The sequence below is a fragment of the Ambystoma mexicanum genome, chromosome 2p, assembly GCF_040938575.1.
Source record: "Ambystoma mexicanum isolate Mex_15411 chromosome 2p, UKY_AmexF1_1, whole genome shotgun sequence".
Lineage (NCBI taxonomy): Eukaryota > Metazoa > Chordata > Amphibia > Caudata > Ambystomatidae > Ambystoma > Ambystoma mexicanum.
The window spans coordinates 562402011-562422234 of record NC_090923.1 but is presented as its reverse complement, the minus strand read 5'-3'; the positions used below and the strand labels follow the sequence as shown (position 1 = coordinate 562422234).

The following is a 20224-nucleotide window of genomic DNA, read 5'->3' as shown; positions in this document are numbered from 1 at the left end:
GAGGCGGGGCATAAGAACGAAAACCAAAAAGTCACGTGAGTGTCTAACAACGTGCAAAGACACGTGACCTCAGGTACGCAGAGTGACTGCGTTTCCACGGTAAAGCCCAGCGCTGCTTAAATGACACATAACGAACTGGCTGAGCAAACTTCCGTGTCCTGAACCAGCGTCTCCGTGACAAAAGCGCAGGAAAACCAGGCGAGGAAGGTAAGCGAGCAGGAACGGAAAGACTTGCCAGTATGCTTCCCTGAATTACGAATCCTGACAATTACCCATTTCTGACTCCCAAACACTCACCATTCATCTTATATACAGACCTCTAGGTCCCATCAGCGCATTTGAGGAGGACATCTCCAATATTCTTTCCGACAATTTAAAAAACACATCACAAGTAGTCTTGCTTGAGGATCTCAATCTGAGTTTCAATGACCCCAAAGACTAGCAAGCAGCAGCAGTCGTCAATGTACTCACTGAACTTGGCCTCACGCAAAGAGTGACACTACCAACTCACAACAAAGGCAGAATACTTGATTGGGTGGCGGATTACAACTGCAATACCTCCATCACTGCCATAACCCCACAGTTATGGACAGACCACCATCTGGTAACATTTACATTAGCAGCCACAATTCTCACTACCAAAAACAACCTATTCGCTCCTCCTACCCTAACGAGGAATAAAAAGAACATTACTGTAGATAAACTGTTACCTTTAATACTACCAACCCTCAACTCACTACCAGAGACCACCGATCCCACTACCTTAGTCAATGAATATAATAAAACCATGACTGAAGCCTTAGACACCATCGCCATGCTAAAAATGAGAAAAAGCAAACCCAGAGCACACCTTAACTCTTGCTTCACCCCACACCTCAAAACCTTACGAACGGAAAAAAGAAAATGCAAAGGCATTTGGAGGCAGCTACCCTCTGATGTAAACAAGGCCAACCTTATCAATATATCATCTCTCTCCAAGAAAGAAATACTTCGCACCAAGCAGGAAACGTACAACAATAGGATCATGCAAGCCAACTCAAGTACAAAGGAACTCTTTGTAATCCTAAAAGAGCTTGAAGCCCCAAGCCCTGTGCCTGATAACTGTGTGAAGGACAAAACTTGGTGTTACAATATTCAGAAGGCTTTTTCGAACAAAGTTACTACTCTCCAGGTCAAGATTGCCAAAAAAAAAAAAGTAAACCTACCCAACTTGATCACACTGACTAGCACTGCCATGCCCCCACATAAACCAACACAACGTTTTAGTTTTGCAAAAGTTACAATTTTTGAGGTCGAAAAAATCATCCACTCCCTCAAACCTTCGAACTGTCAGGGAGACAAATGCCCAGCCCAAATCATCAAAGATGCTGCCAGAGACCTAGGACCCTTTATATATAGACTAATCAATGCTTCATTTTCTACTGGCACCATCCCTAGTAACGTGAAGGAGTCCTGGGTACTCCCACTCCTCAGAAAACAGTCACTAGAATCAACCATACCCACTAATTATAGGCCCATAACGACAGTGCAATTTCTACAAAACAATTTAGATAGGGTGGCTTATCTCCAGATTCTGGATTACCTAGAGCATAACCAACTACTAGGAGCCGGTCAATCAGGATTCAGGCCTCAACATGGGACTGAAACAGCGCTGATTACCTCAAGGCCCAAATTGACGAGCTTAGGGACAAAGGGAAATCGGCCTTATTACTACTACTGGATCTATCGGCTGCGTTTGACTTGGTGGACCACGAGGTCCTATGTACCCACCTTGACAGCAGCTCACTTCTCCCAAGAGGTTATAGTCTGGATCCAATCCTTTCTAAGCAACAGGACTACGAGAGTCTTCTCGCCATCTGCAGCAGCAGACCCTATTCCCATCACTTGTGGAATCCCACAGGGCTCTTGTGTCTCCCCCACAATGTACAATATTTTTACCAAGCCCCTTTTTGATGATATGGACCTTCCTGGTATCACCTACACTAACTATACAAATGATACCCAGATTCTCCAGCATGGGGTCTGGCATGGATTCACATGCTCATGAATATTCCCTGTCGTCAGGCCAGGAATCCTCGGTACAGAAAAAAATCAGTATCAGTTTCGTTTCTGATCTGTCTTTGCTAGTAGTAACCAATCACTGATCTCTGGGTCATACTGCCCACAGCCAATGACTGCCCTCTCCCTAAGCACCGCCTCCGGCAGCCATCCTCAGATTTTTACCGCACGTTCAAGTGTTGGGAGTCCTCGTGCTATAGCTCTCGAGCTTTTGCTGCGTTTTCGTGCTTTTTCAAAGAGAATTTCTCATTTTTCGGTTAAATTGAGCCTCAAGCTCCACCGTCTTTACATCCGATCAACAGGGACCCATTTTGGAAGTTTCTACGCCCCTCAAGGGTGAAGATTTCATCGAACGACGCTTTTGGAGGATTCCAGAAGTTTCTGAGGCCTACCCCGGACATGGCCCAGGAGAAAGGGAGCTAGACGCCCGGGAAGCTGTTCAGGGCCTGCCCTGGATGCCAGCTGCAGAACGTGTTCAAGGAAGACGAGCATTCCTTATGCCTCTACTGTCTTCACGATGACAAAACGCACGTGGAGGTGGACTGTGCGTTTTGCGGGAACATGTTGGAGTGGACCATGAGGGACCGCCATCTTCGTCTCGCCAACTGGCTGGAGGGAAAGAGCCCGTCAGGTGAGAAGAAAAAGAAGAAATCCGAGCGGTCTTCTAAGTCCTGTGAGGGCACCCCGGCGACGGGGGCCTAACAGAAGGCTAAGCACCGCAAGTCCACGGGCACCGGGAGCGCCGAACGGCCGAGCTCCTCAGCTGCCAGGCAGGGCGCATCCTCCCCTGCGCCATCGACCACGAGCCAACTCTCTAGCTCGGGTAAGAGGAAATCCGAGAACCCGGCCAAGCTTCTGGAGAGGCCCCCGTCAATCTTGAAGATTTCGGCTGATGGGGAGCGAGGCGGGGAGCCCTCCCCCAAGGTGAAGGCCATAAGCACGCAGTCGTGACTAAGGCCTTGATTCACCCAGCCAAGGCCTCTATCGAGGAGGTCGCGGCAACCCTGGCGCAGCCTGCGGAGGTTGCACCTGTGGTAGTAGCCTCGGGGCCCAGAGTCTCCCTGCCACCTCGGAGGGAGGCATCTTTCAAGCCCATCGAAAGAACCCCCACGAAGCCCCCGGCGGAGAAAGAGGGGGGGGCAGTGGCCGTCGTGGATTCAGACACGAGAGCCACAACGCGGGCATGGAGGAGGACCATCCCGACGAGGGGGACGACGGAAGCGACAGTGGCGCCGACGGGACCCCAGACCAACCGTCGTGCCCGTCGCAGCCAGTGCCGCAGGACAACTCGGCAGCCATTTTGATGGCAATTCAATCCTTATGCTCTGAAATAAGGACTAGATTGCCTTTACCCCCGATGGAGGAGCCGGAGCCAGGCCTGACGGAGGAGCCAATGGGCAGGCCCGTCGGGAAGTCCACCACCCAAGAGGAGAAGAACACATCCTCCTACACCCTTCCAGCCCTCGAGGCCTGCTCAACCCTCCTCCCCGTCCACGGTCCGCGGGGATGACACGGGCACGGACACGGCCACGACGGGCATGGACGACGACGGCGGGGTGGACCTCTCGTCGTCCCCCCCTCCCCGGGCTTCCCTGCCCGATGAGATTGGATCCTTCCATGCGATGATCTCCAGGGCATTCGTGCAATTCCAGCTCTGCCCCGAAGAAAAGAAGAAGGAGGGGTTCCTCTATCAACGTCGAGAGACCAAGAGGAAGACGGTCCTCGCGGTACCTCTACTGGATGACATCTGGGACGAAGGGGGCTCTCCCTCCTCAAGAACCCGTCCACGACGCCAGCAAAAAGGGACCGATACAAAAAGAAGTACCGGGTCCCCGACGCGGCCCCTCTATGCCTTAGAGCACAGCCGACCCCAGATTCAGTCGTCTCGGCAGCAGCCAGGAAGAAGGCGGAGGGGCATCGACATCGACTTCACCACCGGACGGCGAGGGAAAGAAGCTCGACGCGATGGGACGACAAGTCATCACGTCGGCGGCGACGACGATTAAGGCGGCCAACGCCCTGGCTATCGTTGCCCGTTACGACAGGGAACTTTGGTATAAAATCGCTCCCTTGTTGGACTTCCTGCCGGACGACAAGAGGGCAGAAGCCCTGGAAATCTTGCAAAAAGGCGAGGTGGCGTCGGATCACGCCATAACGGTGGCGACGGACATCGCTGACACCGGTTTCCGCCAGTTGGGCAACAGTGTTGCCCATCCGCGCCTCAGACGGCGCGGATGGCTTAAGGCGACGGATTTCCGCCAGGACGTACAAGCCAAAGTGTTGGACATGCCCTTCGAAGGGAACAACCTGTTTGGGAAGACAGTCAATGAGTCCCTGCAAGCCATCAAAATGGACACAGAGACAGCCTGGGCCCTGGGAGTTCTCCAGCAACGACAGCCGTCCTTTCGGAACACCGGAGGCAAGCAAGGGGCCTCCAAAGGTTCCGGCAGCGGCTCCTCTACCTACCATCAAGCGGCCCGTTCCTAGTCGCAGGAGGCCTATAGAGGACGGTGCAAGTCTGGAGGTTCCCGCCGTCGTCGCCAGGTAGGTCAAGGCGGCAAGGCGGCCTCGAAACAGGACTGAACTGACCGTGGCGTCGGGCCCCCACCGAACCACCCCAGTGGGAGGCCGGCTGGCGAAGTTGGTCAGCGTGTGGGAGCCCATCTCCACCGACCGTTGGGTGCTGGAAACCCTGGCCCAGGGGCACGCCCTTGAGTTTCTAAAGAAGTGCCCTCGCGTGCCACCCGTGGCCAGGAAGGAAAACCACGTACCCCAGCTGCTGCTGGAGGTAAGGGCGATGCTCAAGAAAGTTGCCATCAAGCTCATCCCAAAGAGACTTCGGGGCTCCGGGGTCTACTCAAGATACTTTCTCGTAAAGAAGAAGACAGGAGGTTGGCGTCCCATCCTGGACCTGCGGCGACTGAACAAGTACATCAAGGCTCAGAAGTTCTGGATGGTCACCCTCCAGCACGTGCTGGGACAGCTGGAGGTAGACAATTTCCTGTCGTCATGACTTGGAGGATGCCTACTTCCACATCCCCATTCTAAAAAGACACCGGAAGTTCCTCAGGTTCGTGGTCCAAGGACGGCACTACACGTTCAAGGCCCTCCCGTTCGGATTAAAGTCGGCTCCGAGGGTATTCACCAAGAGCCTAGCACCGGTGGCGGCGTGGCTACGCCTACAAGGGATCCACTTCTATCCCTACCTGGACGACTGGCTCATCCGAGCAAGGACCAAGCTCGACACAGTGGCACGGCGGGCCTTGCCGTCCGACGAAAGGACGAAAGCCATCCTGGGTAAGGTGCAACGCCTGCTAGCCACGGACGTAGCCAGGGTAAGATCCATCAAATCCCTTCTCGGGATGATGTCCTCCTGCACCTATCTGGTACGCCTGTGCAGACTTCGATTGCGTCCACTGCAAGAGTTCCTCGATGCATGCTGGATCCAGGCGACGGGCAGCTTCCAGGACAGGATACCGCTCAACGAGACCTTCCGACGAGCGATCTGGTGGTGGGGCACCTGCACTCATCTGACGGCGGGCGCAGACTTTCAGACCCCAGCTCACCAGGTAACGGTGACGACGGATGCCTCCCTAGAAGGGTGGGGAGCGCATACCAGAGATCTCCATGCGAGAGGCCTTTGGCTCCTGGAGGAAAACAGCTTCATGTCAACATTCTGGAGCTCTGCGCAGTGTTTTGGGCCCTCAGGTCCTTTCTTCCGTCCCTCAAGGGCAAGGTGGTGAGGATCTTCACCGACAACACCACCACGATGTTCTGCATCAGGAAGCAGGGTGGAACCAGATCCCCAGCCCTGTCCAAGGAAGCCCAGGATCTGTGGCACTGGGCCGTCGACCAGGGGATGTTTCTGGTACCTTTTCATCTGGCAGGGATAAAGAACACCATCGCCGACTCACTCAGCAACTCACTCAGCAGGGAGCTGCGCTCGTGCCACTAGTGGGAGCTACGCCAGGATCAAGTGGATCGACTCTTCAGGCTGTGGGGCAGACCCCAGGTCGATCTCTTCGCGACGGCGACGAACTCCAAGTGCCAGAGTTTCGCCAGCAGTTTCCCCCAACTGAGGAGCATGGGCGATGCTTTCTCGTTCCCCTGGTACAACCTGTTCCTCTATGCTTTCCCGCCGTTGCCACTGCTACTCCGGCTCGTCAACCAGCTCAAGAGGTCCCAGTGCAGGATGATCCTCTTCGCACCGGCGTGGCCGAGACAGATCTGGTTCCCGGACCTTCTGGACTTATCGGCGTCCCCACCAGTCAAACTGTCTGTGGATGCGGATCTTCTCTCCAGAGAAGGAGGCGCCATTCTTCATCACGACCCGAAGTCGCTGAACTTGCAGGCCTGGGTCCTGCAGCACTAGAGTTTGGAGGATACGATATACCGGCCGACTGCAGAGAGGTTCTTGCAAAGGCCAGGGCGTCCTCAACTCTCAAGTGTTACGGACACAAATGGAAGAGGTTCTCTGTCTGATGCCGGGCACAGAAGATTAACCCTCTACGGATTACGGCCCCTCAAGTACTGCCGTACCTACTGTCGTTGGCTAAGGCTGGACTAGCTCACGCCTCCATCAAGATACATCTGGCTGCCATCTCCAGATACACCAGGACAACAGGACGGGTGTCCTTGTGGTCTCATCGCCTGGTGAAGGAATTTATGAAGGGACTATTCCGCTTGTTCCCGCCGGTGAGGGCCCCAGCCCCGGCGTGGGAGCTCAACGTGGTGCTGATTAGGCTCATGGGGGCCCCCTTCGAGCCTATGCATACGGCACCGTTGAAGTTCCTATCGTGGAAAACAGCTTTTCTTGTGGCCATCACCTCCGCACGGTGCGTGGGAGAGATTCAGGACCTATCTTGCAAGCCTCCATACTTGACTTTTCACGACACGAGGGTGGTGCTCAGGACGCATCCCTCCTTCATGCCCAAGGTGCCGTCGGACTTCCACCTCAACGAGCCCGCGGTGTTACCAGTTTTCTTCTCCAGCCGAGAGGACTTTGCACTCGCTGGATGTAGCTAGAGCACTGAAGTTCTACGTGGACCGCACAAAGTTTTCGGAAGACGTCACAGCTTTTTGTGAACTTTGGACCTGTGAATCAAGAGAAGGCTCTCTCGAAAGCTTCCATTTCCAGATGGCTCTCCGGCTGTAGCATGCACTGTCACCGGTTGGCAAACCGACCACTGCCCGGCCGTCCGAGAGCCCATTCGATCAGAGCGATCGCTGCTACCACGGCGTTCTTGTCTGGTGTGCCCCTGCTGGACATCTGCAGGGCTGCTACGTGGAGGTCGACGCACACCTTCACGAAATTCTACAGCGTCGATCGGGATTCCAGGAAGGAGTCCAGGGTCGGCCAAGCAGTGCTGCACAACCTGTTCGCCTGAAGGGCCTGGTGAGGAGGTAAGAGTTGCTTAATGTTGAGTTTATGTATTGCTTAATGTTGAGCCTTTTGCCACCTCCCGTGGTTGTGCATGTGTGTACTGCTATGTAATCTTATATTCATGAGCATGTGAATCCATGCCAGACCCCATGCTGGAGAAGGAACAAGTTACTTACCTGTAACTGTTGTTCTCCAGCATGGGTCTGGCATGGATTCACATGCGAACCCTCCCGCCTACCCCTCTGCAGCTCTTCACTTGGTCATACTGCCACTTTACGTGCTACCAAATCTGAGGATGGCTGCCGGAGGCAGGGCTTAGGGAGAGGGCAGTCATTGGCTGTGGGCAATATGACCCTGAGATCAGTGATTGGTTACTACTAGGAAAGACAGATCAGAAACGAAACTGATACTGATTTCTTTCTTTACCGAGGATTCCCGGCCTGACGACGGAGAATATTCATGAGCATGTGAATCCATGCCAGACCCATGCTGGAGAACAACAGATACAGCTAAGTAACTTGTTCCTTATCATACCACTTACTGGGGATTATGACAAGGATTTGGCCTTGGTAAACAAAATTTACCTTATCACCCAGGCATGGATGGCTGTCCATGGTCTATGTCTGAATGATGACAAAACTGAGCTCATTATTCTGGGAACTACGCCCAACCTCAATAAACTTGGCCACAAATAAACCTCCTTTAATATCGATGGCAACACTATTAAGGTCGCTAAAGAGGTAAAAACCTTAGGTTTTTATTTGGATTTCACTCCTACCATTACCAAATCGGCCTCTGCATACACATGTAAGCTGATTAGAGCAGGCAAACCATTCATTTCTAATTTCTAAAAAAAAAAGCCATACCATTCTGGCCAGAGCTTTCATTTTGTCCAAATTGGACTATTGTAACTCCCTATACCTTGGTGCCAATAAGTACATCATCAGTAAAATTCAGATTCTACAGAAAAATGCCCTCAGAGCAGCACTGGGCATAGCTAGGAAAGAGCACATCTCTGTGGTAAGGAGACAGAATAACTGTCTCTCCACTAGCAACAAAATCCAGCTTAAAACTGCCTCGCTAACACACAAGTGCCTAAGCAACGCTGCACCCAGCTATCTCATAGAGAGAATTAAGAGAAGATCCTCCAACCAGCCCACCAGAACTGCAAACACTAACTGCCTGATTGTACCGAGATTCAGATTGACCAAAGTTGGTGGGAGTAGCTTCCCATTCAAAGCTGCACAGCTCTGGAACTCTTTACCCCCCTCATTGAGGGCAGACCAAACGTACCCGAACTTCAGACAGAACATCAGCAACTGGCTCAAAGAAAATGATCACTAATGCACTTTAATCACTGTCCTACTATCGCAACTCCTCTTGCACTGTAAATAGACACTACTTTGCCCACTGGTTGTTGATGTTCAGCTGCTCTCTGTAATGATGTAATGCTATCCTGTTTATGTTTACTGTATGTATTTACCTTACAATTGTCCTATTGACTGTATAATAACTGTGTAACCCAAAGCTGAAAATATTCATGTATCCTCTGCGCCCTGATACCCTTGGGTCTGGCGCGCCTTACAAATAAACAAACAAACAAACAATGTGGGGAGATTTGAACTGGAATATGAAGATTGGGAAGCAATAGAGAACCTGGTAATGTACAAGCTGTGTTCGTCAGCCTCGAAAAGGATGACTCTCTCTCTTAGACTGGTGGGACCAATCAGTCTCAAGATTACCTGTATTTTCGACCCATCCCACGACGAACTGTGACCTTCACCGGCTGCCACCCTCCAATACTCTGGGACCTGTGGCCATTATGGAGTGCATCTAAACTGACTAAGAGATCATTTGGGTTCCATACAATATTTTTCAACCCATTAAGTACATCTAGAGTATCCCTGAGGTGACCTTGCTTCTGAACTGCAATCGGACTGCTTGTCAATATATTGAGACATTGGGCTTCATTACGGGTCTGGCGGTAACCCTGCCATTGCTACCGATGGGTTTCCGCCGGACCCGTAAAAAATGTCTGCCGCCTGACTTCCCGGTGCCACCAGGCTATTCCAAGACCGGTGGCCGGGAAGTCAGGCGCTGGTAATTTTGGTAGTCCCCATTCGCATGAAGTCCCATTGGACTCCATGGGAATGGGGACATAGGAGCACTGGCACTGCTAACAACGATGCCAGTGCTCCTGTGAAAACTCTGCAGGCTCCCGCACGGCAGGTCTGACCCGGGCGGGATGGCATCTGCCCGCAGAGTTGTAGTGTGCTGGTCCAGAAACAGCGGTGCCGGTAGGGTTACTGGCATGGTTACCGGCACCATTGTTTCCAGACCGGCACACTTGTAATGAGGCCGATTGGTTCTGTTAGGGAACCAATACTACCGATGGTGGGTCTTACTAACGGGAAGCCCATTTTTGTCTCTTGTATTTTTGATTAGAAATAGATCATAATTTGTCTATTATCCTGCAATGTGAACGTTTTCCAGAAAGCATATCATGCAACCCTTTTGTATGTTTGCGAGTGAATGGCCAGGATGTCTCTACATAGCACATACAGGTCTTTCCCAAATAGCAGTATTCTTTCCGTCCCACACTACTTATTTTTGACAGCTAGGTTTTCTCTCCTCTGTTGCTGTTGGGTATTTCTCTTTACCAGTATTTCAAAGGCTTCAAGGAATGCAGCTTCTATTAGTCCTATTTCTGATACGCTAATCCCTATCAAAGATGCCCAAACCTCCTGATCTATTTGAGATTATTTTAACTCAGTCATTTGAACCGGTACAACTATGTCTTTGGGGTCCATACTTTGTGGGAGATCTGGCACTTACCACTCTTGTCGGCACTTGGCAAACAAACCACTTTTCTTTACTGCGGCCTGAAGTTAGTGATATATTATTTTTATTGACGGTTTCCTGTGTATTAGGGTACAATTCCATATGTGAGTTCTGTTTGTGCCCTGCTTTTGGGACACCCTAAACATTTAGCTTTTACCTTTTTTTGGGGGAGGTCATTGGGCTATTTTTGCAGTCAGAGGGACTTCTACTGAAGTCCACTGCAATCCTTTTTAAACATGTGGCCCTACGAGAACCCATATGGTTCCTAGGACAGGTGTGCTCATACGCCCCGTCCCCTTTCCTCCATTCTTGTGGGCGTCCCCCGAACATTGGGACAGTACCGGAACCTCTGGCCGTGAAACATTGAGCTTCTGCTTAAAATTTAGTATAGTGTGCAGGGGCGTGGCCACGGGCTCGGACCGCCCCACCCTTCGGCGCCTCACCTCAGTCACTTTTTCCACACAGACGGTGTCGGAGCTGGCAGCCAGCACAGAGGCTTTTTCCAGCTTTCTGCTTGCTCCCCGTTTTCTTTTTTTCAATCTTATTTAACTTCCCTTCGGTGCCTCACTTCTCCCCGCGCATGTCAGCTGCAGGAGGAGTCACGAGATGTGCCTCATGCGACCGCTCGTTCCCGGCCCCAGAGCCCCATTCACTCTGTCTTAAGTGTTTGGGGCCCGACCACCGCTGGGACGCATGTTTTGCTTTCAGCGCTCTTGTTCACAGGGCATTGAAGGATTGGTTATCATGGGGGAAGGAGATCTTCCACACTTCTCCTCCGCCCAACCTTAAGGACGTTGTCTCCAGACCCTCTCGTCAAGGCAAGGTAGGCCCTCTGTTCAGCATGGCTCCACAGTGCAGAAACTCCTTACCCGGGGTTCCCACGGATAGGGGTTCCTTGGATTCAGGTTCTGACAGGCCCAAGGCCTCTAAGACTACAGGCTCCTAAGCTGGGGGGCACAGAGGCCTTACCGTGCTGTCCTCGGAAGGGCGATCAAGTTTGTCCAAGGGAACGTCGAGTGCCACCTCCAAGAGTCTGTCCTCAGCTCGATCCAGCATGGCTACCGGCATAGGTGCATAGGGCGTCCAGCCTAGTGGAACTCGCTCCAAGGTCATGGGTCAGGGCGTTGCAACGACCGGCCAGCCGGCCGAGGGCTCAGCGCCTACCAGATTGATCTCTGAGGTTGACTGCTCTGCTTCGGGTGCAAGACTCGATCTGTATCCTCCTATGTCTGAGGCCTCTCGTGGCTCAGGGCCTTCGCGCCCTCCCGCCCAGAGCATGGTGCAAGGTTTCAAAATGGCGGAGAGGCATGTCGCAGAGCCTGCCAGGCTGGTGACCATCTTAGATCCAACTCAGGGCCCACCCGGGCTTTCGCCCCATGGAATGGGCTTTGCGAGATGATCCGAGTCCCCTTCCCTCTGGAAGCAGCAGCAGATTGTACGATACAGGCATCTGGTCTCCTCATGGATACATCTACCCATTGCAGCCTTACGGCTATATGTCTCAGGCGCCTCAGTGCTTTGACCAGGAGCTGAGACCCAGCGCCTCAGAAGGCTGGGCTCCTAGGGACCCGGCGGCTAGCGAGGACCGCTTCTTCGAGCGCTTCCTCTTCCTCATGCGTTCCCCTCAGATGAAGGGGCTCGTGAAGGTCATTCAGCAGGTGGTGCGCCTCCCCAGCCTCCTCCTCTGGGTACTCCTCCCGTTCCTCCAGTGCTGCCGGTTCCAGTGCAGGTGCCGCCCAGTGAGGCTTGTTGATTCATATTGCTTGGGGTAAGTGATCCGGTGCACTAATCTTACATTCTTACTAAATGTGAGCTGCTGTATGTTTAACATTGTGCGCACCTCGGCGCATTTCATTATTGCTCAATTGGATCAACTGCTATTACTTGGAGCGCACCTCTGCACCTTTTCTTTTTCACTGAGCCTGGTCCTGGGCTGGTTTTTCTTCACCTTCTTCCTGCTTTCCTGTTGGGTTTGCCCTCGTGTCCCTGATTGGGCCTGTTGACTTTTTCAGGACCTATACCCAGGGCAGCCCCACTGCCCGGTGCAGCCCCTTGTGGCGAAGGACTCCGAGGCTAAGGAACGCTCCAGGGGATGCAGTTCCAGATGGTGTCTGCCGGTGTCTACCGTGGATACAAGCAGCCTGCATCCATTAACCTTCTGCGACCAATCAGGTAGAGGGCCAGGGGGCAGCAAGCAAAGATGACATCACAAATGTCGTTGATGACATCACTGATGACATCACATGGCTGGCTCTCCCTTTTTTTCCTTTACTGACATATCTAAGCCACATAGGTTTCTTCAGTAACAGTCAGGAAGTAAAAATTGAAAAGGTACTATATTTGTAGACTTAGGGTCAAGTTATATCACATGAAACATATATATAGCGGAAGACACAGGCTTGAAAGAGAGCAATCCTTTCTGTGCATGAAGATAATCATTAGAGTTATCAGCATTTTCTCATAGTTTTATTTTTATTACTATACCTTCCCTGTATATGCTCATATTTGTATACATTGTACTCACACTCCTTTCCTTAGGGTTCACTGACATCATTTGATACACATACATACAGTAAGTAGCAGCTTTGAAACAGAGCAATCATTTCTCTGCATAAAGATAATCAGTTAGGTTATGAACTCTTTCTGCTACTACTTCTGCTTTTTTGCTTACTTCTCTGTCCCTGTATATACTCATATTTGTATGTGTTGTTGTCTCTTTGTGTTTCGTCTGTATTAAGTGTAATTATGTATTACGTGGGTTTTATTAGCTACTTATTACATGTTTCACAGTACGCAAAACTCTAATAAGAAAGCAGTTATCATTTCATTATTCTACATGGCAAGATTATGAATATTGCACCTTCATCATGTATACTGCACACACTGCCTATGTTTCTGCATGAGTTGCTTAGTATACTGGATAGAACTTCATAATATAATGCTATTTATATCAGTGCATTGCTTAATGCACTAATTAGCTCATGATATTTATTCAAATGATCCTTGACACTTTTTGGTCAACATTATAAGAATCCCTCCTACAGAGTTTTCATGAAAAGTAAATGCACATGTGATGTCATCAGTGATGTCATCAATGACATTTGTGATGTCATCTTTGATGTCCTGGGTGTTAGTGTTAGCAGTGCACGGTGGCGCGAGTTATGGTTGCTTATCTTACCATAACTGCCGAATTTCAGGGTTTTTTCGGTTTTACTTTGAACCTTAACGTCCCTTTTAACAAAGTTTTTTTACTGAATTTGATAGGTTTTTAGTAGCGCAACTTAACCATAACGTCCCTTTTAACAAAGTTTTTTCACTGAATATATATATATATATATATATGAAAGTGTGGTTTTTTATATTCAGGGTTGGCTCCAGCCCCATAACAGTTGGTGGGCTGACATTTTGGCCCACGGTCACGATACCAGTACGGGGTGTACTGGTGACAGTGACATTTGACCAACCCCACCCATTCGCCCTGCAAAGGGGTGGAGCAGGGTCCGGCCCTGTGCTATCAGTATAGTCGATTGCAGGAGATTGACAATTTTGCGATTTTTCAAAGCAGTTAGGACACATTGCAATATACACAAGGCTATAGGAGACCCCCATGTGCATGTCAGCTACAGAGCCGGGCAATGCCGGGTGGTATGGCTAGTACATTTATAAGTGTAAGTGTTTCCTTTATCTGCTTTACTAATTGGGTTCATTGTACTTACCTACAACTCACATCTTCCTCTTATGATAACCCTGATGGCGCTGCCATTCGACCAAGGTTCCATGAGTAGTACAGACTGATACTAAGAGTTGGGGACCTGTATACCATTGGGATAGTTTTATGAAGTCTTACCTCAAGTGGACTTTAGGAAAACTCCCCCAACAGCCTGTATAGAACACTGGGAGATAGAAAAACAATTATTTTATTCTCTGTCTTGAAAGATTGTTTTATCTTGTTCATGGTGTAGAAAGCAGGATATCTCTCTTGATTCCAGGTGCTTTAAAACCAGTGCACAGTTTTTGTGCACGTGTAATCAAGCTTTCTTAATTTATTTTCTCCTTTTCCCTTCCAGTACTCAAATGTATACTGCACCACGCCGAGGGTCCAAGATCTGGTGGATGATAAATATTTGCAGGAGGAGTGCCTGTCTTATGTCACTAAACCAGGTATGGCTAATGTAAGCTTGGAAGGATGGGGTTATTGCGATTGGAGGATTTAGTACAGGTATTTGATATATTAGGCGGTGGTGATGTTTTTCTCTTTGGCATTGTGGGTAATATTATTGGTAACTGGTTGGTTTTGACTGCATGGATTAGAATGATGCTGTAGTGATGTCTGCCTATTTGAATAACTCGGCCTGCAGTGAGGCAGTTTCTTCTTGGTCTATAGTTCCTTTATCAGTAAAATAAAAGCTGGATCTATCTTTGTGGATAACAAAGCTGCAGCATTGTGGGTGGGTTTGGTCTTCATGTAACAAGTCAGCAGTGATGTGGAATTTCCACCTTATGTGTAATTCTCCCCGCTTAATGAGTCCCCCAACACTTTTTGATGGACTATTGGATTTTTATCTGACTCTCCTGAGTGAGTGGAAAGCTTTTTTCCTCACTCATTCTTTTTCTGTGACTCTGGGAACCCTTTTTGGTTATCTTTGATGGAGTCTGCTTTCCTCCATCTTTTTGTAGAATCTGTATTTTACTATTGCAGCACACAGCACCTTCTGTGCAGTGTTGCTGGAAGCTCTTTGAGCTTCCCTCTTTGGTTTTCTTTTATATTCCTTTGATAACGTACTGTTACCAGGATAAGGGGGTATTTTATATCCTACCTATGCTTTTCTTTTGTGAGATCAGCACACCCTGCCTTATGTGGAGTGCTGAGGGTACACATTGGATCCCTTTTTTCACTTCTCCTGTAACTTTCTAGTTATTTTGGCAAGTCCATCTGTGTGGCTGGTGACAGTGGATATTTTCTACCGACTTTTGTGAATTTTAGATGCAGGCTGCTCTCCTTTTTTTGCTGTCTTCTTTCTTCACCTACTCACGATGGCTTGCCCGTTCTTGAGCCTTCCTCTGCTAACCTGAGTGGTGCGAGGGGGATCCTGCTCACTTTTTTGTCTTCATTCGGTTCCCATTGAGAATCCTGCCCAGAGGCGCTAAGCTGGGAGGACACCGAAACTGCTCATATCTTTGTCCTCCAGTAGGACAGCTTAGATCCAGTTTGAATGTAGCATGCATGCTGATTGGCTGGCTGGGTTTCTGCATTAAAAGCAGGGGTCTCGATACTGAAGCGACAGTCAACCACTGAATGTCCATTCCAAAGAAGAAGAAAGAAGAGGACGTCTGCAGCTACCTCCAGTGACCGTGAAAGCCGACTGAGTGATCGCTGCTGCTCCAGCCCTCTCTTCTGTGCGACAGGGAAGATCCAGACTGGACGACCTCCTCCTTTTGGATTGGTGGGCCTAACCTGTCTCGAGACCAGCTACAGCTTCAGCCATCCCACGAAGTGCTGCAACCTTCCAGGCATGCAATACGCGAATACCCTGGGACCTCTGACACTGCTGCGCTGCATCATCTTGTCAAGCACGCTTTCGGCTGCAAACTCGTGGGCATCTGTCTGAGCCTAGAGGGACTCCATCCTGATTGCAGAAGTGCCCTCAGCTGAGTCGTGGACCGAGATAAGGAAGAAAGTCGGCCGGGTGACAACCATCACTGTTACAAATCCTGTTTCGAGCCTCCACAACCAAGTGCTGTGAAGATTGTCTGCTGGACATCCCTGTGACTGATTCTGACAGTCTGCTCCCACCAAAAGTTCCTCCTCCAGCCGCCAAGGCCAGAGACCCCAACTGGAGCTGCTGTTGACCTTACCTTGGGGACCCACCGGTGATTTCACTGTTGGGAAGGGCTACCGAAGCTCCCACCGCTGCCTGCATGATTCTGTGAAATTATCGTGGTTATAAGAATACCCGTCTACCTGGAAACCAGATCTGGGCAGGGGAAAGTGTGCTGCAATGGGTCCTGCATCAGAACTCTGATGAAGGTGTCTTCACTGGGATCCCTGCAGTGTTGGAAAGGCAAGCATAGCACCAACGGAGTCTGTAATATGGCTGGCACGAGCCACCAGCAAGTCGAGTCAGGTATGGGGACACTGGCCTCAGGCCATGTGCGGAATGAGCCTGACCCTTGATTGTATCCTTGGGGCCGCCCGGCTATAGAGCAGACAGCATGACCAGCACCTGATCTGCAGGGCTGCGGGTCGGAAGCCACAAGCACCTCCGTGCTCTGGAGGACATCGTTTGGCGTGGCTTTAACTCTGTGATCCCCCCCGCGAGGGGGGCCTGAGCGCTGTGGAAGTGCACCTGACAGTTTCCTAGCAGGCGGTCAGAAGAAGCGCTGCACATGCAGGACGAGATGGGAATGAGGTACCCTTGAGAACATGGTGCAAAGACTGCTGCAGCACCACAGCAACGCCAGCAGGGGAGAGGGGGAGTGTCCCAGCCAGGCTGTTTGAGAAGCAGCAGCTTGCGGCTACCCATTGTGCCTTTGCTCCTCCAGCTGCCAGGGAGAGAGGGAGAGAAGGAAGGAGGGAGGGAGGGAGGGAGGACACCCACCCTCCTGCCCCCCCGGAAGAGGTTTGATAGCCGAGACTCTCGTGTATCCAGGACAGATATGTTTTTGGCGCTACTAAAAGATGGAGTGCCGCGAGAAGACATTGATGGAATTAAAACCAGAGAAATGGTAAGGAAACCGCATTTCCAAGAACGCCATCTCCAGATGGATAGTCCGATGCATACAGCTCTGCTGCTCTCTATCAAGCAAGACACTGCCTTTCACACCAAGGGCCCACTCCACCAGGGGTACAGGAGCAACCTTGGCTTTTATCACAAACCTGCCGTTAGATGCCATTTGCAAAGCAGCTACATGGAGCTCTGTCCACACTTTGACTCAGCACTACTGCATTGACACTCACTCTAAAACAGATTCCCAGGTGGGACAAGCAGTGCTAAAACATCCATTTGCCACTGTACCTTCTCACAACCCACAACTTTCTCCAAACACTGCTTTCTAATCTATGCATAGCATGTGATCTAAGCAGATTCCACAAGCCTCAGAAGGATGCGTTACTCGCTGTAATTGTATTTCTGATGCTTGTATCTGCTTAGATTCACATGCGCCCACCCTTCCTCCCCTGGAGTAGAAGGTGCATAGATGTTTTTCTGGCCTTTATCTGATGTATAATCTTCTTTACTACACCTGTACTCAGAATACACTTCATGCAACCTCATGTCAGAAACAAACAATCTGAGGGACCTCGACGCGTGAAGCACCATGGGTACAGTAGATGTCAGACTAGGAATAGTATTACTGGCACGCCCTGTCGATGTCCCTTTTCGAGTTTCAAAAACAACAACTGTAATACTCTGCAGCTTCCACTAGGTGTCGGCCTATGCATAGCATGTGAATCTAAGCAGATACAAGCATCAGAAATACGTTCAACCCATAGGAAGAGCACTTTTTGGGCAGCTTATAACTTATATGGCCCTGTCAGATTGATCCTGTGAAGTTTGGTGAGATTTCATGCAGGGGGTGCAAAGTTATAGGGGGGTCCCAAAATGTGTTGTTTTACCCATAGATGCAATATATTCCCCTTACGTACATCTTCCTTTACTGTCTTATTCATTGTAACTTTTCTTTTTTTGTTACTCCCTCTGGGAGTTTGACACGCACTTGTGTAATTGGCTCTGCCTTTAGGAATCCTTACTGTTCCGATATGGAGCTATTGCGTGTGTCCTTTCCGTCCCTTTTCTGGCTCGTGAATTCTGATGTATTCTTATCTCTCTTCCTTTTATAATCCCCAAAATCCAGTTGCTCTTTATGTCTCATATATATATATACAACATAACACAATTACAGTCCCTCCCCCCTCTATGTTTTTACCAGCTGCAATGGTCTGCTTACATCCGTGGCTCAGCCCGAGTCCCTCAGCATCGACTCTCCCTCAATTGACCAGTTCGCCTTTCGTCCGCGGGGCACTATTAGTGAGAATTTTCATTTCTCTGCCAATTCACTTTAACCTTACAGACCCCGAGCATTTTTGCTGGACTCTGGGCTTTTTAATTTTAACTCCTGAGTGAGTGGGATTTTTTTTCTCACTCTCATGTGTTTTTTCTGACTAGGATTTGTGTTTCATACTGTTTAATGGAGTCTGGTAAACTCCATAGACATCTGCTTTTTACATTGTGACACACAGCACTTTTTGTTCAGTGCCACTGAGAAGTCCCTTGGACGTCTCTTAATGTTTAATTACATGTTCTTGGGAGAATGACTGTGACTCCTGTCTTACTTACCTTTTCTTTTGTGAGTCCAGCACACACCACCCTATGTGGAGTGCTGGGGGTTACAGATTAACTCCTTTATCCCACTTATAATGTAACATGTGTTACACTAACTAACTTGAATGGCTGGTGGCAGTGATTTCCTTTTTACTGCCTTGTGCCATGTATCTGCAGGCTGATACCTCAGCTGCAGTACAGCTCCCAAGGGTGACAATTTTCTCAAAATGGCTCCTGTCCTTTTCTTTCGCCATTTCTTGTCAATTCCTTCTGGTCTTTTACTCTGTTGTTTTCATCGGGTTTGAGTCCTTTGTGCATTTTGCCTTTGGCGGGCTTCAGCCCTGAAGCCGCCCAGGCTCCAGTGTGTCTGGAAAGGCAGGAAGTGAGGGAGGGTCCCCAAACTTCCCTGTCCTTTGTCTCTAGGTGTGCCTGAGCAAAACCAGTTCTGATTGAACGGCTAGCTGTTCAGGAGGACAGAGGAAGAGAAGACCACAACAAACAGGTCAATATATGCGAACCAGGCAATGGTACTCGAATCAACCATGACACCAACACCAATGGTGATCAAATCTACCACGACACCAACACCTACTAAAGCAATACCGATCTTCAACCTTTCCTCGAGAACACTCAACCACGCAGAAAAAGCTCTTCTAGGAAGGTGGCTTTATTTTGTCCCTGCAACCAAAGCCGATTCTTTCCAAACAGAAGCGGATCTAAAGAAATTCTTTCGGACCCTTCGACTCAAATACTTCTTTGAGGTATACATCCCTCAGAACCAAGGAAAAGGTAACTCGATTGAACCAACCCAAGAACATTCACATGAGAACCACACCGGCCTAAAACCTTGGTCCACCTTCGTACCTCCTCCTCATACCATCCCAGGAGAATGCACTTTGAAAAAATGGCATTGAGTACAGTCACAGAAGGATTATCACAGAAAAACTTCTATAAAGACAACCTCCAACAAGAAGAAAGAAAAGCCATTAAGGCACTAAACAATGACCGCACCATCACCATTAAACCAGCGGACAAAGGCGGCGGAATAGTTCTCATGGACACAAAAGACTACAATCAAGAATATTTCAGTCTACTGGCAGACACCACATCCTATAAAAAACTCAACAGAGATCCAACACCGCGATTGAAGGAGGAAATTGCCAGCCTCACCAAACACGCAGAAGAGGGCTGGATATGCGAAGACGAACGCAGATTCCTCAACAAAACCCACCCCAGAATACCCGCATTCTATATACTTCCTAAGATACACAAAAATGCTAACAAACTACCAGGAAGACCCATCGTTTCTGCCTGTGACTCCTTGCTTGAACCCCTGTCACTCTACACAGATTTATTTATGAAGCCATACGTGAAAGACACAACGGACACCATTAAGATCTTGCAGACACTTACACTCACGTCAGAATGCATATTGGTGACTATGGACGTGGAGTCCCTATACACATCCATACCACAGAAAGAAGGCCTAGAAGCACTCATGATTTGGCTTAACAAAAGACCGGATATCATCGCCACTACGACCAACTTCATACTTGAGTGCATCCGCCTCGCCATGACAGAGAACTTCTTCCTCTTTGAAAAACAAATGTACCAGCAGTAA

The 20224-nt window shown here is 49.6% G+C and overlaps 1 protein-coding gene across 12 annotated transcripts in view; it reads left to right on the top strand.

The window, feature by feature from the left end:
* NPRL2 (NPR2 like, GATOR1 complex subunit) overlaps positions 1-20224 on the top strand; it is a 717787-nt gene that overhangs the window by 510177 nt on the left and 187386 nt on the right. For all 12 annotated transcript variants that reach the window (XM_069644051.1, XM_069644050.1, XM_069644042.1 and 9 more), the window contains one exon: positions 14350-14443. In XM_069644051.1, coding sequence (XP_069500152.1) covers positions 14350-14443 — 94 coding nt within the window. The remainder of the gene's footprint in view (positions 1-14349; positions 14444-20224) is intronic.